At 46.8% G+C, this 21,709-nt stretch overlaps 10 protein-coding genes across 13 annotated transcripts; 4 read left to right on the top strand and 6 right to left on the bottom strand.

Moving 5' to 3' along the window:
• Positions 1-134: 134 nt before the first annotated feature.
• On the bottom strand, positions 135-1,038 carry LOC117891801. Its single transcript, XM_034797476.1, has 4 exons — positions 794-1,038; positions 648-739; positions 427-589; positions 135-363 (listed from the first exon to the last, which is right to left on the bottom strand). The coding sequence occupies exons 1-4, from the start codon at positions 900-902 to the stop codon at positions 290-292; spliced, it is 438 nt and encodes a 145-aa protein (XP_034653367.1). The 5' UTR covers positions 903-1,038; the 3' UTR covers positions 135-289.
• Positions 1,039-1,144: 106 nt separating this feature from the next.
• LOC117891796 (aquaporin-11) lies at positions 1,145-2,770 on the bottom strand. Of its 2 annotated transcripts, none has more exons than XM_034797470.1 (4): positions 2,660-2,770; positions 2,091-2,271; positions 1,596-2,009; positions 1,145-1,537 (listed from the first exon to the last, which is right to left on the bottom strand). In XM_034797470.1, exons 2-4 carry the CDS (start codon positions 2,266-2,268, stop codon positions 1,308-1,310), a joined length of 822 nt encoding a protein of 273 aa, XP_034653361.1. In that variant the 5' UTR covers positions 2,269-2,271; positions 2,660-2,770; the 3' UTR covers positions 1,145-1,307. The 2 variants fall into 2 exon arrangements, with proteins under 2 accessions (XP_034653361.1, XP_034653362.1); XM_034797471.1 differs by having other exon boundaries at positions 1,145-1,507.
• Positions 2,771-2,903: 133 nt separating this feature from the next.
• LOC117891799 (transmembrane protein 186) lies at positions 2,904-3,763 on the top strand. Its single transcript, XM_034797473.1, has 2 exons — positions 2,904-2,979; positions 3,038-3,763. Coding segments are annotated over exons 1-2 (618 nt in total). The 5' UTR covers positions 2,904-2,978; the 3' UTR covers positions 3,655-3,763.
• Positions 3,688-7,127, bottom strand: LOC117891793 (organic cation transporter protein). Its single transcript, XM_034797465.1, has 8 exons — positions 6,940-7,127; positions 5,451-6,131; positions 4,688-5,393; positions 4,525-4,618; positions 4,198-4,298; positions 4,061-4,141; positions 3,894-4,004; positions 3,688-3,833 (listed from the first exon to the last, which is right to left on the bottom strand). The coding sequence occupies exons 2-8, from the start codon at positions 5,990-5,992 to the stop codon at positions 3,804-3,806; spliced, it is 1,665 nt and encodes a 554-aa protein (XP_034653356.1). The 5' UTR covers positions 5,993-6,131; positions 6,940-7,127; the 3' UTR covers positions 3,688-3,803.
• A 259-nt stretch (positions 7,128-7,386) lies between these two features.
• Positions 7,387-8,062, bottom strand: LOC117891800 (UPF0587 protein GA18326). The gene is made up of 2 exons (XM_034797474.1): positions 7,750-8,062; positions 7,387-7,696 (listed from the first exon to the last, which is right to left on the bottom strand). The coding sequence occupies exons 1-2, from the start codon at positions 8,000-8,002 to the stop codon at positions 7,458-7,460; spliced, it is 492 nt and encodes a 163-aa protein (XP_034653365.1). The 5' UTR covers positions 8,003-8,062; the 3' UTR covers positions 7,387-7,457.
• A 240-nt stretch (positions 8,063-8,302) lies between these two features.
• On the top strand, positions 8,303-8,791 carry LOC117891802 (COP9 signalosome complex subunit 9 homolog). Its single transcript, XM_034797477.1, has 2 exons — positions 8,303-8,463; positions 8,549-8,791. Exons 1-2 carry the CDS (start codon positions 8,386-8,388, stop codon positions 8,693-8,695), a joined length of 225 nt encoding a protein of 74 aa, XP_034653368.1. The 5' UTR covers positions 8,303-8,385; the 3' UTR covers positions 8,696-8,791.
• On the bottom strand, positions 8,783-10,283 carry LOC117891798 (F-box/SPRY domain-containing protein 1). The gene is made up of 3 exons (XM_034797472.1): positions 9,763-10,283; positions 9,327-9,691; positions 8,783-9,254 (listed from the first exon to the last, which is right to left on the bottom strand). The coding sequence occupies exons 1-3, from the start codon at positions 10,068-10,070 to the stop codon at positions 9,160-9,162; spliced, it is 768 nt and encodes a 255-aa protein (XP_034653363.1). The 5' UTR covers positions 10,071-10,283; the 3' UTR covers positions 8,783-9,159.
• A 116-nt stretch (positions 10,284-10,399) lies between these two features.
• LOC117891794 (transcription factor Dp) lies at positions 10,400-15,886 on the top strand. 3 transcript variants are annotated; one of them, XM_034797468.1, is made up of 10 exons: positions 10,400-11,220; positions 13,498-13,652; positions 13,713-13,755; positions 13,850-13,914; positions 13,983-14,041; positions 14,109-14,442; positions 14,514-14,749; positions 14,825-14,907; positions 14,968-15,051; positions 15,118-15,886. In XM_034797468.1, exons 1-10 carry the CDS (start codon positions 11,139-11,141, stop codon positions 15,273-15,275), a joined length of 1,299 nt encoding a protein of 432 aa, XP_034653359.1. In that variant the 5' UTR covers positions 10,400-11,138; the 3' UTR covers positions 15,276-15,886. The 3 variants fall into 3 exon arrangements, with proteins under 3 accessions (XP_034653359.1, XP_034653357.1, XP_034653358.1); XM_034797466.1 differs by having other exon boundaries at positions 10,401-11,220; positions 13,713-13,779; XM_034797467.1 differs by having other exon boundaries at positions 10,402-11,220; positions 13,713-13,779; positions 14,112-14,442.
• A 150-nt stretch (positions 15,887-16,036) lies between these two features.
• LOC117891795 (probable peroxisomal membrane protein PEX13) lies at positions 16,037-18,521 on the bottom strand. The gene is made up of 3 exons (XM_034797469.1): positions 17,647-18,521; positions 17,127-17,356; positions 16,037-16,978 (listed from the first exon to the last, which is right to left on the bottom strand). The coding sequence occupies exons 1-3, from the start codon at positions 18,282-18,284 to the stop codon at positions 16,551-16,553; spliced, it is 1,296 nt and encodes a 431-aa protein (XP_034653360.1). The 5' UTR covers positions 18,285-18,521; the 3' UTR covers positions 16,037-16,550.
• A 107-nt stretch (positions 18,522-18,628) lies between these two features.
• Positions 18,629-21,456, top strand: LOC117891792 (WD repeat-containing protein CG11141). Its single transcript, XM_034797464.1, has 4 exons — positions 18,629-18,927; positions 19,049-19,333; positions 19,393-20,474; positions 20,537-21,456. Exons 1-4 carry the CDS (start codon positions 18,709-18,711, stop codon positions 21,063-21,065), a joined length of 2,115 nt encoding a protein of 704 aa, XP_034653355.1. The 5' UTR covers positions 18,629-18,708; the 3' UTR covers positions 21,066-21,456.
• Positions 21,457-21,709: the final 253 nt, after the last annotated feature.

Genomic DNA, 21,709 nt, shown 5'->3' with positions numbered 1-21,709 from the left:
AATAAAGCGGCCGCCACTGGTCGACATTTTGAGAACAAACACGTGTTTGGTTTTTTCTGCGCGACCTACACATGCACAGAAGATCCGCCAGATAGGCCAGCCTGCCCACCACAAGAGTAAGAAAAATCTGGAAATACACTGAACAAACTGGTACCCCACCTAGAGATATTATTTGCTAATTAATTTAACACTTCGAGGAAAACATTTCGGCTGGTCTTTTGTGGAGGTCATCTCTGGCATATTGGAATATTGAGAATGGTTTGTTTAAATGAAGTCATTGATGGTCTGCTTAATCGATTGGGGTAGAGCCACCGAGCTTCTTGAACCATGAGTAGACGCAAACCCAAAAGTACGCGGAGATAACTGCAGGCCAAAGAGCAATATTCAGCTTGATAGTTGCCATAATTCAGTTAAAAGCATACTTACTGAACGATATCACCATGACAATAACGGATTCTGTGTGAATTGGTTGGTAATTGAAGATCTTATGCCGCATACCGTAAATCACCAGCCAAATTACACCCAAAAGAAGGACAATGAATCGGATGATACCAGCTATCAAGTAGGGAATCACAAGCTCCATCTTAGGCTGCAAGTGAAATTTCAAATAGTGGTCTATACCTTAATGGTTACTCAAAGGCACATACCACTGCAACGGATATTAAAAGCAGGACACAGGCGATGATGTGCAGAATGGAGATAGTCATGCTAAGATAGTAAACAATATTCACGTGCATTCCTAAACAAATAAACATATAAAGGGACCTATCTGAATACTATGCACTCCACTTACCTTTGCACAACCCAGCGAGTGTGGCACACAGGATTAGCTCCACGATGCCAATAAGCACCATTCCCCATTTCAGCTCCAGAAGGCAGAAAACCTTTTGGATCTTAATCATTTTCACAGTTGATGAAAGTATTTGTTACGTACAAATGTTTTTTGTATGCTATTTTGCCCTGACAGTCAATTTTAAGTCTACCGAGATATATTCTGAATGGAGACCTCTTTTCAGGAGATCCTTTCTTTATTTTGAAATATTTTCTTCTAACTTCAGATGCAAGGCATACTGTGTCGATAATTCTCACCAAGGAACTGTTGTCAACATGTTGTAAAAACCCTTTAAACAGCTCCATTGACAAATACGAGTAACATCAGTTTAATTTGTACAAATTCTCATAGAACTATCGAAATGTTTCAACAAACGTGCATGTGCATTAGGTAAATATTTATCAACGTATTCTAATTATGTAAATTCTCGCTAGTGCCGTCTTTCCCGTTTTCAATTCAAGTCTTGGGGCCGCTTCTAAGCCTGTTTTATCTTCTCCTCGCCGAGAAGGAAGCGTCGAACTATGGGCAGCTTGTAGATCGGAACGGAGAGCACAGCACCAACGCAGGCACCAATCCAGTAGACAATGATGTGCTCGAAATTGGTGTGGCCGCGACAGCCCCACTTGAGCGCGGTGGCCAACACCGGATTGAAGTAGCCGCCGGAGAAGTTGAAGGCTGCAAGCAGGGCATAGTTGAAAGCGTAAACTACTTGAGACCAGATGACAGCAGCTGGAAGGCACGCGTTAAGCGGGCGTACGCTTACCTGCCACCACCAGGCTGGTGCCGATGAAGGAGTCAATGTAGCTGGCGAACTTGGGCTCCTTGTCGCTGAGGGTTTTCGATGCCAGGCGGCAGAGCAGCGTGGCCACACCCTCGATTACGGCCCCCAGGTAGGGGCTGACCTGTAGATCGGCACTGCAAGACTCGAAGGCCCGTCCCTTGTGGGTTTCCGCGAACTCCAGCCACCAGAAGACCTGCACGATGCGGTAGACGCAGCAGCCGCCCATCAGCTCCGCCCAAGTGCGCAGTGCCATTTCCTTGAAGCTGGTGCGCCCCTCCAGCACGTCCTCCATGTGGGTGTAGGGGCAGGCGGAGGCGTCGCCCCAGACCTTGCCCCACCACACCGTAAGCACGAACAGGCAGACAGCATAGGCCGCCACCCCAAAGTTGTCAGCCACTGGCAACGGGAAAACCTTAGCCCACACTCGAGACCATCGCACATGCACCACTCGCCACTCACCAATGGCTCATCACTCACCTATGATCAACTCGAAGCAGCAGGCACACAGCTCGGCGGCGGCAATCGCCTCATTGACCAGAATGGGCACAATTCCCTCCCGGGTCACCAAGCGCCGGCTGAGCAGGCGGGCAATCTGGGCAACCACACAGCATCCGACCATAAAGATCCCGCTGACACCCAGCGATGCCATCGACATGTCCTACAAACATTTCAATAAGTGCAATCAATATCCTGCTACTCCTTGGTGTTTATGATGCTGATCCTGCCACAACCTTGGCCGGGTATGAGGACAACTGCAACGCTTTTGATCTGAGTAAATTGGTTTTTTCTGCACATGCATTTTTATGGCACACACACGACTTTTGTAAGCACACGAAAATGCGCTAAAAATAGATACGATACGGTTCTTTCACTCAAACCCCTTTGTTGCTATTGCAATTTATGTAAATTGACAAAATTTGTTGCTCCGAAATGATTTGACCTCGCTCCCCACACTGCTATATAGTGATTTAAACTCAAGTTCAAGTTTGTTTTTGTTGCATAGGTCGGGTGCTGTGCTATGATGGATTATCTCGGAAAATACATACTACGCAATTGGAGGATTGGATGCAATTCGAGCGAAATGTCTGTGCCACAGAAGGGCCGCCGCGAACACTGAGAACTGGCCGCTGACTGATATTTTGTGCTGGCAAAGTATTTATTGATCATTCTCTCTGCTCGCCGGGCAATCATCTGGCTTTGGCTAAAATTAAACTAATGCTCAATGTGCGCAAGGTTGACGTCACAGATGTATTCATGGCACCTGCTGAGATTTGAAAAAGGCGCCTTCATTTGAGTGGCTGGGCAGCACTGTCCGATACTTGTGTTATCGATAAGTGTACAGCTGATTGCTGCAAAACAAACGCAAGTATGTTTTATTTTTACATAAGTTATTGATATTTTGACATAAATCCTACTATGTTTAGTGTTCCAGCAACTGTGCAGATCTCATTTAACAAAAGTACGATGGCCAAGTTCAGTGCCTGCTGCGATGCAACAGTTAAATCAACGCCGTCTCGGTACTGCCGCAAGAACCACCACAACACCGGACCTCGACCAAGCTGCCTTTTCCGAATGGCGAACCATTTACAGCCTGCCATCAATACGTCTGGTGGCTGCATTTAACAGACTCAAAATCTATCAGGCTGCTCTCACAGCCGCTGGAGCGCCCATTGCCTTTGCACTTGGACAGGCCGGGCACGTTGCATCGGATGCACTGGGAATCTATGCCGCCATAGGTGTTAGCGGACTGATAACTCTAACCCTGGCCAGTTATGCCTCAACAAATCTTGTTGGCTTCATCTACATCAACGAGCAGCAGGACATGCTGAAGCTTGCCTATGTGGATTTCTGGGGCCGACGCGAAGAGACTTTGGTGGAGGTCGATGATTTGTTGCCCAGCTGGGAGCGCGGAGCAACGAGTCGACTGAGATTCGTTCTGCCCATTAGCCTACGGAGTGATGACAAAAGGCGCTACAAGTTGTTGAATCGCTTCGGCAACATTGCCGATCCGCAACTATTTGAGGGTCTCTTTGGCGATTGATAAGCAGAGGAGACTGGCGACTGGAGACACTTGTTACTTGTTACATGCTAGATGTGCAAACGTTTATTTGTACTAATAAGATCAAGCTAAATCTATCAGTTAAGGCAAATTTTTGAGAGATTTTATACGCTAAACTGGCTTCTGCGTCGTTATTTGCCCAAAGCGATGGCCTCTTCCACCTGCAATGTGTATAAGATAAAACATCAATATGGTATTAAAACAGGAACGTGTGTACCCACCGTATCGGGCAGCTTCATGTGGAAGGTTTCCGGCAGCAGCAGCGAGAGGAGACCAGCCATCAGCGAGGCGGCTCCAAAGAGCAGCAGCGGTAGGGGCTCGTAGTATGATCCCTGCGGGGATTGAAACCATGGCAAACAGTGTTGGATTAAATGTGCGAATAACCTACCAGTAGCGGCACAAAGGGAGCCAGCATGGCTCCACAACGAGCAAAGGTGGACATGACGCCAACGCCTCCACTACGTATGACCTGTGGAAGAATAATTGTCAATCAAATTTGAAGCTTTGAAGGTTCTTCTCCCTCACCGTTGGCATCATCTCCGCAGTGTACGTGTAAATGACGGCGAATGAGGACGTTATGCCCAGCTTTCCAATTAGAAAGAGCGAAACAATTAACCAGTTGGCCCCTTGGATGGATTTGGAAAAGAATTACAATTATTAGCTATCGAGAAAATGCAAACATAAACCACAACTACTGCGAAATGCAAAGGAACAAGAAGGCTGGCCCGACACTACGAATATTTACCCTCAGCTCGAAGTCCGCTGGGATTCCCATCTACTTGTACTTTGCGTGCATGCACAGAGATCGCATAAGAATTAGCTTAGGTCTAAATTGTTAAGTACACCACCTACTCATAGTCATGTAGCCGCTGGCCACACAGGTCACCGAACAAAGCAGCAGGGATCCAGACAGAGCCAGGCGTCTGCCAAGTTTGCGCAAGCACACCTAAGGAAATCATTTTGGACCATCAATTTGGGAACTGCTACTGAGAGCTGATGCTCAAACAGAACGTACCCATGCCAGGGTGTAGCCGGGAATCTCCACAAGGCAGACTAGGGTAAAGTTAAGATACTTGTTGCCACTCAAACTGGTCGAGTTTAGGGATAGTCCATAGTAGACGATGGCATTGACGGCCCAAATGAAGAGCATGTTCACATAGCGAATAATCAGAATGTGTGAGGCAAAGACCTCCTTGACGGCCAGCCATATTCGGCTATCTTCCTTTTTCTCCTTCTGATTGGAGTCGGTACTTTCCATGTCGAGCTCCTGCTGCTTGAAGCTGGCCAGCAACTCGATGGAAATATCCCGGCGATTCACCTCCGCCGCTCTCCGAATAATCACGCCAGCCTTCTCCCGCTGGTTGCGAGCCAGCAGCCACCTCACCGACTCTGGCACAATCCAGAAGTATCCCAAAAAGATCAGCGGTGGTATAGACAGGACCAGCTGCAACTGCCGCCAATTGGGCAGGAACACGGACAGCCCCAGCAGGGCCTCGCCCACCGCATAGAAGTAGTTCAGCACAATGGAGGACATCTCCCGCTTCCTCGGACCCACCATCTCCACGCCAATGATGAACGCCAGCGGATACACGCCGGAGGTGCCAACGGCATTTAGGAGGGCAAAGCTCAGGAAACTGACGTAGTCCCAGGCCAGAGCCTGCGCTATTCCAGTCACAGCCATGAAAACGATGCAGAACAGGAATATGCGCTTGCGTCCAAATCTGAAAGTGTCAAATTCCTGAGATGCTGAATGGGTCCAGACTTACGAGCAGACTCACCGATCGGCGAGGTAGCCAAACATCGCGGTACCGATCACCAGTCCAGCAAAATGTGTGGTTCCCACGAAGGCCAGCTTCCAGGCGTTCTCCTGGCACATCAGCTGCCACTCCTGGACAATTGTTCGCTCGTGGCTGCCGTACACGAACTGCAGGCAACGTTCCTGCTCCTTGGTGAAGTTTGCGGCCGTGCATTGACCCTCTGGCAGAGGCTCCCAGCTGAAAGTGCTCGTCTCATTGGCCACGTATCGCTCGCAGGTGGCTGGCTTGAAGGTTCCCTTCTTGCTCCAAGTACCAGGCACTGCTATGTGCACCCAGTCGGCGTGGTAGTCGGGCGCGTCGATGCTGTCGCACCCGGGTACGTAGCAGCGGTAGGTCGGCGTGCCCGCCGTGAACACATACGACAGACTGTTGGCTGCGGCGAAGAGAACGGGCAGACAGATAAGCAGATAGTTGCGCCGCTGATAGCGTCCGAATTCCCCGATTTGTGTAAGTATTTCATCAAAGTCCAATACGTCTGTAGCTGCAGCTGCTGAAGGTGACATTTTATCCTTTGCCCAAAAAGGAAGTATCTCTTGTAGAAATCTTGTTACTTGTTCAATAAAGTGACTCCAGAGTCATGCGATGCAACGTACAGATGTTTATAGACATCAAAGACCTGCTCCTGATGGTTGGCTGATAGACCTAAGAAGAGAGCGTTCTGGTTATATGTGAATGGAAATATACTATAAGTATATTATGTATTTATAGAATGTTTATTTTTAACGGCTTCAAGCGTTACATTCTATTCTATTCTGTTCATTTGTGCACAGCTTATCTAAGACGTTAGCCGCTGTCTATGCGCAAGTCATTCGGTAAAATTATAAGATCGGTTGATACATATATGTATTCAGTTAGAGATTAAAGAATATTGTTTTCATGCTAACCATTGGGTTTTTCGTTATCATTTGAAAGTTAAACAAAAGAAACTGCCAAGCAGATTACCCTAAGGCCTGATCCCACCAGTAACTTCAACTGATATCATGATATCATGATCAATGAATGGTTGCAGCTTCTTGAAGTGAGTACATACATATGGCTGTGCATGCATGCAATCCAATCGTGGCCAATTGAGATGAATTGAGATGTTGCATGCCACACAGCGACAAAGAAAACAAAAGGCTAGATTGCATCGGGAAGGAAAGTGATGCCCCAAGTCCGCGTTGATTGATTGATGCGAGCACGCCATAAATAGAGATTCTCGGATGAATAATGGATGAGCCAAGCCATGTGGGGGAATTGCCCAGCACATAGTGTGGCATCCGTATAGGGTTTTGGGTCTGGTTGAAGTGCAACTACTAGCATTCGCATGTCTTATTAATTCATCGAGTTGGTGGGAACATTTGCCAACTGCTTAGCTGCATTTACCAAGCGTCCAGGGTCTAGGCCGGACGATAAGCTGGGGCCGCCCTATTATCTAATCGGTGCGGTGTCCATTTAACGATGCACTTACGAAAAATAATTGTTCCACTTCACATTTGCTCTGCTTGCCACACGATAACAGGTGTTTTTCTACTGACTATTAATGCTTCACCAGTCAGCGATTAAGGCGCCAATTACACTGTTGTCTGGGTCCGGGATTTTATCCGTTTCGTTTGATCCATTACCGCTCGCTGCAACGTCTCGCGAAATACTGAAATGTCTCAAAAACATACGTGTCGCAAGCACACGAACAGAAGGGCAGAAACAAACGTTTTCTACTAGAACGCAATCTTACGCTGTTCTTTCTCATTCTGAAATCAAAGTGCCGGCATTAAAATCAATACAACGACAATGCGAGAGAACTGGCGTAATGAGCGTGAAACTCTCCCTGCTCTTGCCATCAGAGAAAGCGGTTTTCTTTCATCATCTGTAAAAAATGAGTCACTTGTCTGCTTGCAAAGAGCACATCCTATTTCTGTTGTTTTCCGAGAGTGAGAGCGTATTCCACGTATTTATTCATAATATCGAATAAAGAGAAACAGTCACTGATCACTTCTTGAGCTTGACGAACTTTGAGGCAAACTCGTAGACTCCTACGGAAATGTTATTCTTCTGGTCGTACTCCACCCAGTCGTCTTCCGATAGATCGACATCCTCAAAGGACTGGCCATTTTCGGACGAGAAAACCTTCCAGCCAGAGCGGGGGGAGAAATCAACAGGTTCCAGGCCGCGGCAGTCAAATATGACGATGGTCTTCAGTTTTCCACTATCATCCGCTGTGTAAGGCACTGCAGAGACAGAATCAGTGAATGGACTGGCAAGATAATAGATGGACGCTCACCGTTCGACTTTTCCACAATATCAATGCTGTTCTCACGGCTGCACATTTTGCACTTCATGAAAAAGTTAAAGCCGGCCGCGTTGCGAGTGTCTTGCTGCACCCGCTCAGATTCGGTTATGTCGTGCCATTTGTCTGACTGTTCGCCGCAGTTGCTGCAGGTCAACTTCACGAAGAATGAATAGTCTGGATGGCATGTCTCTATTTTGTCTATGTTCTCCAAGGTGGCGGATATTTGGAGTCCCACGCGCACCATTTCTGCAATATTTATTTGATTTTTAAAGGTGCAAACAGCTGTTTGGCGATGCTGCCAGATTAATTGCTACTGAGCTGCCACTAGGCAGCAAAAATATCGTTCCGTTCGATAATCGTTTGACAGAAATAAAATGATGTGATTTAAAAGTCTAGAATATTATTTACGCAAAACTTTAAATGAAAGAAAATCTTAAATTTTGCACCACTTTGTACTGTTTTTAACTTGTGTTAAAAAGATTTCGATATATCCATGGTTTGGCAGCCAACGCCGCATCCCTGGTATTCTGCGGCAGCTGGTTTTCCATCCCTTGGTTTCTGTCAATTTTTACACATTTTGGTATAAGCAAACGCAAAACAAATCATTTAAATCCAATCTAACCAGGAATGGATCTCAATATGAAGCCTTCACTAGCTGCAGATGAGATGTTTTCAGAGGGCCCCGGCTACATGGAAATGGACGAGGTGAGTTTCCACTTTAAAGCCACCCACGAAGAGAATCTCCAAACAAACAACTAACAAATGAATTATACTATCATGGTCTTTATAGTCGGGCGGAGCTACTGGCATGATGATTGATCATCTTCCCACCAATGACAAACATGTGCATGCGGATTTTTACAACAATTTCGATGATCTGTTTGATGAGGACAATTGGGCCAAAGTCAAGCAAACTGGCGACAATCCCAAACCATAGGTTAAGCACTGAAACTTTGTAACGTTGGGCATCCCCAATTGGCAGATAGTACATATGTGGGAGTATATTAAAAGGGATATGTTTTAGTTTAGTTCAGTATTCTGTTTATTTGGGCAAATGTTTAGGATCGGGATGTACATACAAACATTGCTGAATTGGTTGGCTGCTATAATATATGTATCATTTGGTTCGTATAACTAACGTAAATATTGCCGTTCGAGGATAGTGCGGTGGTGGATTTGAACTTTGGCGTGGCGTGGTATAAACTCAACAAAATGCTTAATTTTTGTACAAAAACGAACCTAGAAACTATATTTAAGATATCAAACTGAGTCGCATGTGGAATGATTAAAAACATAATCGAGAGTACATGTACAGATAAAAGATAAATCTATATGGATCCATTGAATTTGTTAAACAAATTGTACGCAATTAAGGCTGCACTGCATCTGCTTATGACTTAGCTAACCGTCTAAGGGGGTGCCACAATAGACCATAGACACCTCAGTGTTGCCATAGACAGCAGATACTGTGGGAAAAAGCTTTTTATCGGGCAAACCTGAAACCAGACACGAAGAATAGTTGGCAATGAACATCACAAATCAGTAAGAGAACCACCAGATAAGCTCACCTCGAAAGGCCACGCCCAGAAACTCGTAGTTCTTCTCAAACGATAAAGTATTATCATCACAGTCCAATATGACGCGTATCCGCTCGCCCACCTGGTATTTGGGCGCATTGTTCAACAATGGATAACCTCCTTGCATGTCGCCGTTGTGCAGTAGATGGTTCTCGACCAGGTTCCAGCCCCAGCTCTGATCATCGGACCCCAACAGGGCCACATAGCCGTGGCATTGCAGGGCTGCCTCCTTCGTGGATATTCCAATTACGGCTACCGTTCCGAGGGGACCCTCCCAGATCACTTCCCAGGCATGGCGTCCGTGTCGAAAGCCGATTTTTGCCCTCGCAGCATCTGTGCTCTGAGCCACGGGGTTCCTAAAACCGAAAGCCAATGGGTTTTGCAATATTATTGTTTATCGTTTAAGCCCTCGACCACGCTGTCTTACCGATGCAGGGTGAATCCATTCGGCTTAATGTACACATTGCGCGAGCAGTCGCTGGGATTCCAGGAGTGAAAGAACGCTCGCAGCTTTGTCTTGTAGGTGGGGACGGGCGACAGCAGCTCCGACTTGGTGACTTCCTTTGGCAGCTTGTTCAGACAGTGCCACCGCCAGACGTCGCTGTTCTCGTCGTTTAGGAAATGGAACCAGCTTTTGCAGACTTGCGAACATCGGCCCAAGTCGTTGAGGTCCAGGTACGAAAATACTACCTCCAAGACATTATAATTGCACAGAGCTGCCACACGATCGACCATTTTGTTGTTGTCTGGAGTCGATAGTGTCCTCGCTCTGCTTTGGCTTCTACCGCAAGTGCTATAGCTCCTTTAACTCGGTCTTGTTAAATCTCCGTAGGTGTTCTTCTCGGTTTATTAGTGTAGGCTAGCTTAACCATTTTTTTTATCATCAAATTTCTGCTTAATTTATTATTTGACTCGCGGTGGGACCGTAAAAGACCTAGGCGGAAAATACCAGTCGCGGAACGCAGTGTCGGCATTGTTTACATTTTGCGGACAGTGTTGCGAGTCGGTACGGGAACCAGCTGCTTGCAACACTGAGCTCGATTGATGCGTAAATTGGCGCGCACTGTCTGCCATTTCATTCGCACCCGCACACAGGCCTGCTCTGCCTTTCCCACATGAAAACGAAAAAGCAACGACTTGGTGGAAATTTTGTGCATATCGTGCTCCGTTAAAAGTTACAAATTGTTCGAATCTAAACACACCACGCGAAAGAGTGCATTTCGGGGAATCTTTTGCGATATTGTTTCTGAAAATCGAAGTGCGTTTAGTAAGCGAAAATCGCCATCGAAAATAGGCACCAAAGCAATTTTGCGGCCGCCGCTGTGTGTGTGTGACAAGAAAAAATGCTCTTGGGCTGGAAGTGAACAAAAATGCGCTCGCGCTCGCCATTTTGACTCGAGCTACATCGAATATTGTACCCATTAATACCGATCCCTAAGTGCATAAAAGTGTAGGCAAAGACCGAATTTACACACGTGTTTCAATAGTGAAATGCAGTGAAAAATACACACAAACAACGAACACAGCACTCACACTAAGCCACCCATACACACGTTGCGGCTACGTGCTTTTTGCTATTCAAGACTTCTTTTTTTGGCGGCCCTCTAGGAGGTGACAGCCAGAAAAGCAACGCAAAGCGAAGCAGTGCTGTGGGGAGTGAGTGGGCGAGAGGCAACAGTCGGCTATCTGTGCGGGGCACCGGCCATAGCGGCAACGTCGACACTATTGCACCTGCCTACCTGGTTGGTTTTCTATGAAAGGAGTGGAACACACGATAACAATAACAACCAAGCTACTCCTAAAATGGCGCATAACTCTTCAGCAGCAGCAGCGAGCGGTGCAGCTAAAACGGATGAAGTGAATTTCTTCTTTCAAGATGAGCACGGTAAGTGGGGGCCGCCAATTTCCCTCCCGTATCTATCTCGTTATCTCCTCCGTGACAACAGAAGAGCCTTGAGGGTTCTCCCATATTACGGGGAAGGACTTCGAGGCTGCCTTGATTAATGAGCATTCTATTTGGTTGTGTGTGTGTGTGTATTATCAGGGGCAGAGGAACGGAGCAGTAGTACCCACACACTCTTGCACACGCACATATGGAGGCGGGCGCGATACGATACTACAAAGTTGCATGGGGAGCGTAAACGCCATCTTTTCTTTTTCGGGTTTCTTTTGCTGACAATATTCATCGTTTGATACTCTTTTTGTGGCCGAGAAGCAAGCAGGGACAACTGAGAAACAATAACTTGCAGAACAGGATAAACTAAATAAACTAAAGTAAGGGAAAAGCGGCATAGAGAGAGCTGATTTAGGTGTATGTACCAAAATCGGTGTATTCTCTCTGCCCCCACCCCACCTTCCATTTAACTATCGCCCAGTTGGCGCGCTCCCTCATACACACATACATGGGCATATTATTCTCCCCCTTTTATTTTATCGGACAGCCAACAGCTGATTGCAGCCCAGCCGCAGGCGGTCGTGGAAGCGCTGCTACGCTACCTACCACATGCAGTATGAAGAACGTTTTGCATTATAGACCTGCAATATTTGCATTCACAGCCATGAATAATCATGATTTTGAATAACAATAGTAGCAAAAGAAAATTTATAAAAACTGCGTGACATTCCGCAATGTGTCACGCAGTCAGAAAAAGACGGAGCGGGAAAGAGAGAGCCAGAGAACAAGGCTAGAGACAAGAACAACAATGCCACACACACAAATACATAATCGCGTTGGTAAAAAAAAAACTAAACCCCAAAACGGGCAAACATCAAACATGTGTAAGCGTGTAGCGACTGGAATACACGTGTATGTGTTTGATGCTTGCATGAATGAGCATCGAACCACGGTCCCACTACTAATTACAGTGATTCCTTGTGCTTCTTCGAAAGGATTTATTTGTTTGTATATTTTTGCGTTGTATCAGAAGGGTTAATCTAGTACAAACATTTAAAGAATTAAAGTTAGTCGATCTCCAATATGCCCCGCTGGCTGACCCAAGGCGTGTATGCCTGTAGTTAAGCCGCTGTGTGCGTCATTTGAAGGTTGGTTGCGTTCGTGTGAGAGAGTGAGAGAGTTGGCAGATATTTTTATTCGAAGACCCTCGCGGGTTGGCTTGTTCCTGTTCTGGGAGTTTGAGAGCGTAGGCCCTAATTTGGTCTCTCCCTTGACCACTCGCTCTGTTGTTATGGTTATGCAAATATCAGGCGACAGGTGAATAATTATCATATCGAGCGAAGCTGATGTAAAAAAACTTGAATTGCTTAGAAAAAGCCGGTTACAAAGGTAAAGGTGGGAAACCAGGGATGCATGCAACTAATCTGACCCTATAGGCTTTTTATTCTAGTTATTGGTTACATTTTTCATCATTTTTGAACCCCTTTAGGAGTATATTTATCTTTTGCTATGATATTATGTATCAAATTCCAACCAAATACCAGATACTTTTTAAAAATGAGTCTAACCACGACTGAAAAAGTAGTGAAGACGAGCGGGAAAAGTGACTATAAAAATATCGATATTCATCTAGATAATCTAGAACTTCACCTCTTCTCACTTATACCCTGCAAAAATGCATGTAAAAATCATGTAGAAATCATTTGGGGGCGTCTTTGACTCCATATCGAATGCAAATTCATGGTCTGCTTTAAAATCTTTATAAATCCAATAAAAATAAAAAAACAATGCCACCATGTCTCGATCTTGTATACAAAAGAAGATACTTTTGCTTCAAACATTGAATACTTAATGTATTATGTACCATGAATATTTTAATATAACATACAACAACCCTAAGCGATCTGGTTGCGGGTTGCTGCTGTATTCTCGTCCATGCCACAGGAGGTGAATTCCACAGAGTGAACATGATTGTGTGCGTGTGTGATATACACATATGCACCCTTAATATTCTGCTTTGTAAATATGTGCTTTCGCTTTAATTTGCTGTTGTTGCAGTCGTTTTCAGTTGCGCGCGCTCGTTCTTTCCACTCCACACGCCTCACAGCGAGGGCTGCACACCGACGATAGTCGAATACACATACAAACATGCCAATGATGTTTTTGATGTGTATGCATGTGGTGGGGATATTGACACAATCGTGTTATCAAATATATCTTAGTTCTTTGGAGTGAATCCAATCTGAAAGTGCATTTATCTACTTGTAGGACAAATAGCGACAATGCGCAAGCCGGCACAAGTGAAATCCGAAATGAATAGTGGAAAGTCTTCGGTGGTGTATGCCACTAGCTCTTCCGCGCGCAACAGTGGCAATGGCAGTGGCATTGGCACCGTTGGACGCATGGGCGCGTTCAGTCAGATGGTAAGACTACTTTCGATCGTAGTATATCCCCGCCTAACTAACGATTCCCATTCTTTGCAGGGCACCACAAATCAGGGACAGTTCATCCGACTGCAGGACAACGGTACGGTCATTCCAAAAACAGAAAGTAAGCCACAATACACACCCAACCCAACCTATCGGTCGGTACTCATGCGTTATCCATTGAACAAACACAGATACTTCATACACAACTGGATCTGCACAGAAGGGCGCCAGCGTGGGCGGCGACATGTACGACGTGGTAAGTAGCGCGGCACTCCACTCCCACTCCATGCGCCACTAATCGAATGTGTGTTCCTGCATTAACAGATAAAGGAACGCTTCGTGAGGTTTACGCCAAATAATCCAATAAAAATGAAGTCAAAACTGTAAGTTTCCAGCAAAAGGAGAATGCCTCACCGAAACGAACTAAACTGATCGCTCTCTTGATCCTAATAGCCATGCCATACAGAGCAACATGCACTCAACGTCCGCCTCATCCTCGTCAGTACAAAGGAAACGCAAGCCGGACAAGGCCGGCAAGGGTCTGCGCCACTTCTCCATGAAGGTGTGCGAGAAGGTGCAGGAGAAGGGCAAAACCACATACAATGAAGTGGCCGACGAACTGGTCAGCGAAGAAATGAAAAACAATGCATACGACAGCAACTGTGATCAAAAGAATATCCGACGTCGTGTCTACGATGCGCTCAACGTACTGATGGCAATCAATGTTATATCTAAGGATAAGAAGGAAATACGCTGGATAGGACTGCCCGCCAACTCAGCAGAGGTAAGACAGTGCGAGTCAACAGGAGTTCTAGGAATTTGCTTACTAATGCTACGTCCTTGTCAACTCCTTAGCAATTTCTTGCGCTGGAAGAGGAGAACAGTCTCCGGAGGGAGCGCATCAAACAGAAGAACGATATGCTGCGCGAAATGATCATGCAGCATGTAGCATTCAAAGGCCTAGTCGAGCGAAACAAGCGGAATGAGAGCCAGGGCGTGGTGCCCTCAGCAAATGCATCATGTCAGCTGCCGTTCATCATTGTGAATACGCACAAATCGACCAAGATCAACTGCAGCGTGACCAACGACAAGTGAGTCCAGCATTTCTCAGTTCCCGCAACATAGTTCTACTATAACGATGCTCTGCCCCTGCCCTTCTCATTTAGGTCCGAATACATCTTCAAGTTCGACAAGACATTTGAAATGCACGATGACATTGAGGTCCTCAAGCGTATGGGTTTTTGTTTGGGTAAGTAATCTGTAATCAGATTGTAATCAGTAATCTGATTGATTTTCTTAACCATTGTAGGCTTGGACAAGGGTGAGTGCACGCCCGAGAACATTGAGCGTGTGAAGACTTGGGTCCCACCAAATCTAGCCAAATATGTGGAAGGTAAGTTTCATATTGGATCAAAGTCAAGACAAAACACCTGCAACACCATTCCGTTTCTGATTTTAGCGTATGGAGCAGGAAAAACTGGCGAGACCATGTACGATTCCGACGACGAGGATGCCGAGTTCACTGTGTACAACGATTCTCAGAGCTTGTCACAAAACACAACTCAAGGTCTCAAGCTGGAGCTGGACGATGATGAGCTGGAGGATGACATAGATTGAGCTGACGATGCCGCTGACATTGCACATGCAATGGCCGATGCGGAAGGGGATGCAGATGCTGCGGATGCAGAAGATACATTTAGTTTTACGTTTATCAATGCTTTGCTAGGTTTGCCACGACCCCCACCACACGGTTAAACTTGTCGGCGCCCCAACCCTACACCGCCTCCCAATCACCCCACCCACACAGTTGGTTTTGTTTAACTTTCAATGAGACTTTATTAAGTTATACAATATTGCTATAATTATCGTATAAACAACATGGGGAAACCGAACCATAAATAAATGGTTTTGCATACGCATGTCCCCCTTGTATCTTTGAAGATTTATGTTTAAGCTGAAAGGAAGTTTTTAAAAAGTAATTTGCATAGTTAAGCGGAGTGTACACAACACACAGATTAAGCAATCCCCCAGAAAACGAGAAGAAAATGTTATTTCTTAGTTGTTACGAGTACGAGTCTCCCCTTTGCCGCCTCTCCTCAATCCTAAATGAATAATACTAAAGCGAAAGCGATCATGTTATGGGTAAATGTCTCTGGATAATACAATGCACCCCAATTTTAAACAACCAAAATGAACTGCAATTTGTTTTGCGAGTTGAACGAAACGAAGAACATCCCCCTACACATATGTAATATGTTTAATTCTACCATCTAAAACAGTGGGAACGTCCCATGACATTTAACAATGTAAAGACGATGGGATGAATGCAAAATAATCAACCTACCAATTTAGCAATAAAAATAAATACAAGCGAAATATAAATTTTCAGAATTTATACAATCTTCAAGTGGATACAAATCCAAATTACAAATTAGTAGACAAGTCAAATAGAGTGCGTTTAAATGTAAGTGTCGAGCATGTAGTTGTGTAACAAATCGAATAATTAATAATGATTGGATTGCATACAGATGCACGCAATGGGAATAACTGACAAACGAATCGAGTGACGAGTTAATAAAGTAAATTGCATATTGTAAAATATGATATAAACAAAGAAAACATCTATACTTTTCTTCACCCTATTTGCATACCCCTAGACTAGAGGCTAACTCAACCTCTAGTCTAGGGCGATGGAAATGAGTCGTGGAACTCCTGGTTTGTTTGTAGTTTACTTTAGTTCATTGGGATCGGATCGCAGAGCAGAGCAGTCTTACATACAAATTCAAAGGCCTTAAATGGAAATATACTTACAGAAGGCGGAAGTTATCTTAAAATACAACAGGTCAATCGAAGATACTTAAACTACACAGGGGCCAGGCTGGCTGGACCAACTCAAGCGAATCCCTCTTCAAATGCCGATATTGAGGGTGGGCCAAGGGGCGCCTGTTGCTGGGCCGCCAGGTTGAAGTCGTAGTTCATTTGTTGATCCAACGGCGGTGCCGGAAAAGCACCTGCCGACAGATTCATCAGCTCTGGTTGCGGCTGTGGCTGTGACTGTGTGTGTTTCACTTGTTCCTGATTCTCCTGCCGCAGTTGCTGTGGCGATTTTACATAGCTAATAGGAATGATGCCTGAAGTCTGACCATTCGTGGTGGCCAAGGCCCAGCCGGTGTTGAGCAGGTTGAGAGTCTGTTGGATCTCGCGGGGGGCCACCTGGAGCGACTGGCCGGCACTCAGCGAAAGTTCACTCTGATTGCGTCCCGTGAAATCGTATACAGCATTGGTGTGAATCGGTGCGATCCATTTGGATGGATTGCGGGCTGCGAGAATGAAAACGTAAAAGAATTATACCGAGGGCTTATCTCGACATTTCGCACGGCTTATCTCGGCCAGATTACTAGCACATGGCCAGAGCAAAGTGCTCGTGATTAGATAAAGCAAGTGTGCAATGTGCATAAGGCGGCGTACCTTCTTCCTGGGCCGTGTTCGTCACCGTGCCCATTAGCTTCATGATCAGATAGGGGGCTGTGAATATGAAGCTGATGAAGGCTAATACCGGCCAGGGCGAGGTTCTTTTTCGCGGAAGTTGTGGCCCTCCTCCGGCCTGACCATTGTTCTCGTTGAGAGCGTCGGCAAAGGCCCTCTTAAAAGCCTCCGAAGAAGGATCCAAATTCGACAATCGCAGCCAGAAAAGAATTCTGCAAGTATTTACATTTGGGTAATGACAATGTTTTCAATTTTGTTAGTCGTAGAGAACGGTCCTTAGATATTTATGTTAATTTTTGTACATTATTTTTGTATAATAATATTCAAACTAGCAAAGTTATTCAAACATGTCAGACTTCAATTCAACATTCAGCTCTGAGGACGATGTGCCAGTGTCTAAAGGAACGAGCTCTGCCAAAGTTTACACCAAGTACAGCATCCGGTTTGACGCCCCAGGCAGACGCCGAGGCATCCTCAATCTGTTTTCTATTTTGCTACTCACTTTCTGTAGATCCACTTCAGACCACGGAAGATGGCAAATGTCGTCCAGAACTGCGCAAAAACACTGCGCAAACGTCCAAAGTTCGCTGCCACGCCGAGTATGGCCCGAAATGAGCTTGTTAGCGCAAAGAATGTCGAGTCCAGCATGGAGGCAATGTTTCCAATGGCCGATACCAAGGACTCTATACTCTGGAACGCTGGGCGCGAACTTGCCTCGGCCATCTGGATAAAACGCTGCTCCGGATCAATGCCACCCATACCGCCCATGCCGCCAAATCTGTTGTAGCCTCCGCCAAAGTCACCGCCATACGACCTGTACGGAGCACCCCAGCTGCCACCAAACTGGCCCATTCCTCCAAATCCACCGCCGAACCCTGCTCCAGTGTTGTAGCTGCCATAACCACCACCGTAGCTATTGTTTCCATATGCTCCGCCGTATCCGTATTGGGTCTGTTGAAACGGCGACTGTGGGAGTGGTGGGGCGAGGCTTGGTAGAGCGCGCACATTGCCGGCGTAGGGTGTACGCAGCACTGCATCTGGCGGAGGCCCACTGGAAAATCCAGCTCCAGCGATGCTCGTCGGCGGCAGTAAAGGTGTCTCGTTGATCACAGCGGTTCGTAGATTATTGTTGTCGGCCATGGCGACGGCTGAAAACTGTCGTGTGTAGCTCCGCCGTTGGCAATGGGCTTTGTGAACTTTACCCCAAACGACTAGCAATGGGGGAGGTTTGCTTTTGTACTTTTATCTACGCCAGTCGTATAAAACGATGTGGTGTGGTGCTGCTGTGTGGTGCGGGAGTGGCTGCTATTTCTTTACCACTTCTATTTTCGTATAACACGGGTCAGACGGCTATTTCAAATCTTACTTGGCGAAATTTTTTTTTAATAATAAAATGTAAAGCATATCCGATAGACATTGCTATCGATTGTTACTGGCGCTACCAGATGTGACCTTTTTCCGGACACCTGGCAGCTCAGCTAGGAGTGTGTACTTTTTGTTGACAGCCGGATTAGATTAGGACTGAATTGTTTGTTATTCGCATTGAGAGGAGAGCCAGCTGAGAATGGCCAACAGCAAGGAGTTGTGCTCCATACGGGAGTGGGCGCCGCTAACTGATGTCATCGATCGCATTCCGGCACGACTGCAGCGTGGAATCTTTCCGGCCAATCTCAACTTAACTTGCGTCGATGGAACAAACGAATTCCTGGCCGTGGGTAGCGATGCGGGCATTGTATTCTGGTACAATCGCCAAACGGGCGAGATGCAGAAGCTCAAGTCGGAGGTAATCTATGACTCATGCTGGCAATCCATCTGAATGGCCCATCCCAATCCCTTGCGTGTCGTTTACTCATAAAGTCGGCTAACGGTGGCGTGTGATTCCCCCGCACACAATTTCGTTGCAGGTTGCCACACGCATTTCGTGCGTGAAGATAGTCAACTCCGTGGAGTACATGGTGGCAGCAGGATGCGCCAATGGGCAAGTCAGCATATTCCAGATACAAAAGGAACTGCCCCAGGACTTGGATCTGGTGGCGCCCTGTACGCGCAGTAAACCCATCGAACGCTACACCATCCGCGACCTGCACCGGTGTGTGGTCAGCTGCTGCGAGTGGTCGAAGAATGGCATGAAACTTTTCTCCGGCGACCGTCAAGGTGTTGTGGTGCTGACGGAATTCGACTATCAAACGGTGGGTACAATCAATCGAGCATCAGCGGAACACCAATGACCACAGTTTTTCCCATCCAGCACCAAAGCAAATCCGTGGAGATCCTGAGCGAAGCTTATGAAATTGTCCAGCTAAGCGTGCACCAGAGCCACCTGCTAGTGGCCACACTCTACCGCTGTATTGTGTGCCAGCGCGACGTACAAACCGCACAGTGGCACATCACCCAGGTGGGCAAGAAGGATCGCAAGCAGCTCATCGACTGCGGCGGCGTGTTCTTTAAAAAGTTGTCGAGCAGCCAGCCACAACTCATTTGCGGGCGCCCTGGTATGCGCTTCTGGATGGCTGACGCCTTCGGAAATGTGTCCAAGACCATTCTGTTTAAGGATGCTGTGCTGCGCAGTCCCACATGGGAGATCCCCATACTAAACCCGAAACCGCGCAGTGACCCATACACAAGGCCACAACTTGCCGAGCCTGGTGAAGAAGACGGCGAAGTGCCCTACGTGGCTAGCAGCAATTTCCGTCAGTTGTATCTGTACGATGGCCAGGACTCCTTGCTGGTGACCCACGACGATACAACTTTGTATATACTGAACATGGACCGCCTCAAGGTGGAGGCTGTGGCGCGTGGGTTCCGCAAGATTCTCGACTTTTGTGTTTACGGCAAGGAGATCTTTGTTCTGGAAGGCGAGCGCTCCCTGCTGCGACTGGCTCCACTGCCGGAGCCGCCAAACAAGACGGCGAAAGTAATATTTAATCCGTTGATGCCGCCGCCAGTTCCAGTCCTGGGCGCCTCGCACTACTCCCAGCTGGAGTCACCGCTGGAGCTACAAGCGGAGCCCCTGCACAGTGCCGAGGAATGCTTTGAGCTGCCGCCTGTCGAGAAACTCGATCTGAATGTTCCCATTGAGCTGGCCGTGGAGTCGCCGTTGGCTCAGCAGAATCGTCGCCTGGATATCTTTCGTCGCATTGGCGAAATGGACTTCGACCAGTCCATAGTTCACACCACAGGCACGACCTCCACTAGGAAACGCAAGCCATCCGTTGGCAAGCAGAACAGTGGCTTGGGCGTCGTTGAAATCGGTCACGAGACGCACGAGTTGAAGCTGCCACTCACAAGTGCTGCCACTATAATGGAGGCCAGCTACTGTCAGATGGAGAAGTGAGTATTCGTGGATTTTTCCTATTTTTGTGCACCAAAGATATCTCTCTAACCCCGTGCAGCAATGGCCTGGCTTCGCCTTTGGATTTGAAGAGCGCCTTTATGGAACATCTGCCCGACGCCCTGAGCCCGACCACGCTCCAGAAGACCGTGGCGGCAAAGGCCAAGTCTCTGGCTGCCGAGCTGGACCTGCCCGAGGTGCACCTGGCCCCACTCACCCAAGAGGAGCTGCGTGCCGCCCATGCCCAGACGACGCACTTGACAGAGTCTTTAATCAGCTGCTACCCCACCCGACTAGAGGAGGCCAGTATGCAGACAGTTCCACCAGGAATACAACCCATCGACGATTACAATGCGGGCCAGCCGATAGACGGGATTCGTGCGTCTGCTTCGCTGAAGCCCAAAGTGGCACCTCTGAAGTTTGTCAAGAGCAAGCCGAAAGCAACACTGACCCTGCAGGATGATCCGGACGAGGAGGAGTACACGAGCTTTCTACCCGACTTTCGGCGGGCTGGAGACCCGCTGAGAAAGGAAACCCCAGCAACAAGCGATTCCAACACGTCGAGCGAGTGGGAGTTTCTGGACAATTAGTTGCAGTATTACCCATAAGTGATGATTGTATCATTTGCACTTGCTTTCATATTGATTTTGAGCACACTACACACTTTTCTGTGGCCCCACTCAAAGAAATTGTTGTGCGTATTAGAGTGTGATTATCGTGATTTATTCATACTTATTAGTCGAATTAACACAAGTGTACATAACTTTAGCATAAGTAATCCCACTATTCAAAATTATAGCCTTTCCGATATGTAGGCAATACTTACATGAGCACTGTGAACTTATCCTAATTTTAGGATATTTATATTATCCCCTATGTTGCCCAACTCACTCACACATTCGAATGCTTTAGGTATTTTAAACATACAAATGTATATCTACATGGATCGCTTTGTAACACACAAAATACAACTATTTTATACAAATGCAATCGTTGTATGTCCATTCAAGTGGAGGAAAACCCACGCGACAGGAAGTGGATAAGGGTTCCATTGGGGGAAATGAGACGCATCCCACGAGAGCATGTGCCTGATCTGGCGATAGACCCAGACCAACAGGATAGGATACATTTATGCAATACGGCTCTCGTTGTGATTCTATGGAAAACTTCTGAAGTGGACACATACCGATCAGTTGACGGTGATTGTTATGCAATCCCGAACCAAACCACAACT

Source organism: Drosophila subobscura, chromosome E, assembly GCF_008121235.1.
Source record: "Drosophila subobscura isolate 14011-0131.10 chromosome E, UCBerk_Dsub_1.0, whole genome shotgun sequence".
Lineage (NCBI taxonomy): Eukaryota > Metazoa > Arthropoda > Insecta > Diptera > Drosophilidae > Drosophila > Drosophila subobscura.
The sequence above is the reverse complement of the archived record's forward strand: the minus strand, read 5'-3'. Positions and strand labels throughout refer to the sequence as shown.

Coding starts and splice junctions, on each gene's coding strand:
- LOC117891801 (XM_034797476.1), bottom strand. CDS start 902: ATGATTAAGATCCAAAAGGTTTTCTGCCTTCTGGAGCTGAAATGGGGA. Junction 740..793: donor ACTCGCTGGGTTGTGCAAAG/GTAAGTGGAGTG, acceptor TTATTTGTTTAG/GAATGCACGTGAATATTGTT. Junction 590..647: donor TTTTAATATCCGTTGCAGTG/GTATGTGCCTTT, acceptor TTTCACTTGCAG/CCTAAGATGGAGCTTGTGAT.
- LOC117891796 (XM_034797470.1), bottom strand. CDS start 2,268: ATGTCGATGGCATCGCTGGGTGTCAGCGGGATCTTTATGGTCGGATGC. Junction 2,010..2,090: donor CTGCTTCGAGTTGATCATAG/GTGAGTGATGAG, acceptor TCCCGTTGCCAG/TGGCTGACAACTTTGGGGTG. Junction 1,538..1,595: donor CACCAGCCTGGTGGTGGCAG/GTAAGCGTACGC, acceptor GGTCTCAAGTAG/TTTACGCTTTCAACTATGCC.
- LOC117891793 (XM_034797465.1), bottom strand. CDS start 5,992: ATGTCACCTTCAGCAGCTGCAGCTACAGACGTATTGGACTTTGATGAA. Junction 4,142..4,197: donor CTGCGGAGATGATGCCAACG/GTGAGGGAGAAG, acceptor ATTCTTCCACAG/GTCATACGTAGTGGAGGCGT. Junction 3,834..3,893: donor ACATGAAGCTGCCCGATACG/GTGGGTACACAC, acceptor TACACATTGCAG/GTGGAAGAGGCCATCGCTTT.
- LOC117891800 (XM_034797474.1), bottom strand. CDS start 8,002: ATGGTGCGCGTGGGACTCCAAATATCCGCCACCTTGGAGAACATAGAC. Junction 7,697..7,749: donor TATTGTGGAAAAGTCGAACG/GTGAGCGTCCAT, acceptor CTGTCTCTGCAG/TGCCTTACACAGCGGATGAT.
- LOC117891802 (XM_034797477.1), top strand. CDS start 8,386: ATGGATCTCAATATGAAGCCTTCACTAGCTGCAGATGAGATGTTTTCA. Junction 8,464..8,548: donor GCTACATGGAAATGGACGAG/GTGAGTTTCCAC, acceptor TGGTCTTTATAG/TCGGGCGGAGCTACTGGCAT.
- LOC117891798 (XM_034797472.1), bottom strand. CDS start 10,070: ATGGTCGATCGTGTGGCAGCTCTGTGCAATTATAATGTCTTGGAGGTA. Junction 9,692..9,762: donor AATGGATTCACCCTGCATCG/GTAAGACAGCGT, acceptor TTTCGGTTTTAG/GAACCCCGTGGCTCAGAGCA. Junction 9,255..9,326: donor TCTGGGCGTGGCCTTTCGAG/GTGAGCTTATCT, acceptor GTCTGGTTTCAG/GTTTGCCCGATAAAAAGCTT.
- LOC117891794 (XM_034797466.1), top strand. CDS start 11,139: ATGGCGCATAACTCTTCAGCAGCAGCAGCGAGCGGTGCAGCTAAAACG. Junction 11,221..13,497: donor CTTCTTTCAAGATGAGCACG/GTAAGTGGGGGC, acceptor ATCTACTTGTAG/GACAAATAGCGACAATGCGC. Junction 13,915..13,982: donor GCGGCGACATGTACGACGTG/GTAAGTAGCGCG, acceptor CTGCATTAACAG/ATAAAGGAACGCTTCGTGAG.
- LOC117891795 (XM_034797469.1), bottom strand. CDS start 18,284: ATGGCCGACAACAATAATCTACGAACCGCTGTGATCAACGAGACACCT. Junction 17,357..17,646: donor CTGAAGTGGATCTACAGAAA/GTGAGTAGCAAA, acceptor AAATACTTGCAG/AATTCTTTTCTGGCTGCGAT. Junction 16,979..17,126: donor GAACACGGCCCAGGAAGAAG/GTACGCCGCCTT, acceptor TCATTCTCGCAG/CCCGCAATCCATCCAAATGG.
- LOC117891792 (XM_034797464.1), top strand. CDS start 18,709: ATGGCCAACAGCAAGGAGTTGTGCTCCATACGGGAGTGGGCGCCGCTA. Junction 19,334..19,392: donor CGGAATTCGACTATCAAACG/GTGGGTACAATC, acceptor TTTCCCATCCAG/CACCAAAGCAAATCCGTGGA. Junction 20,475..20,536: donor AGCTACTGTCAGATGGAGAA/GTGAGTATTCGT, acceptor AACCCCGTGCAG/CAATGGCCTGGCTTCGCCTT.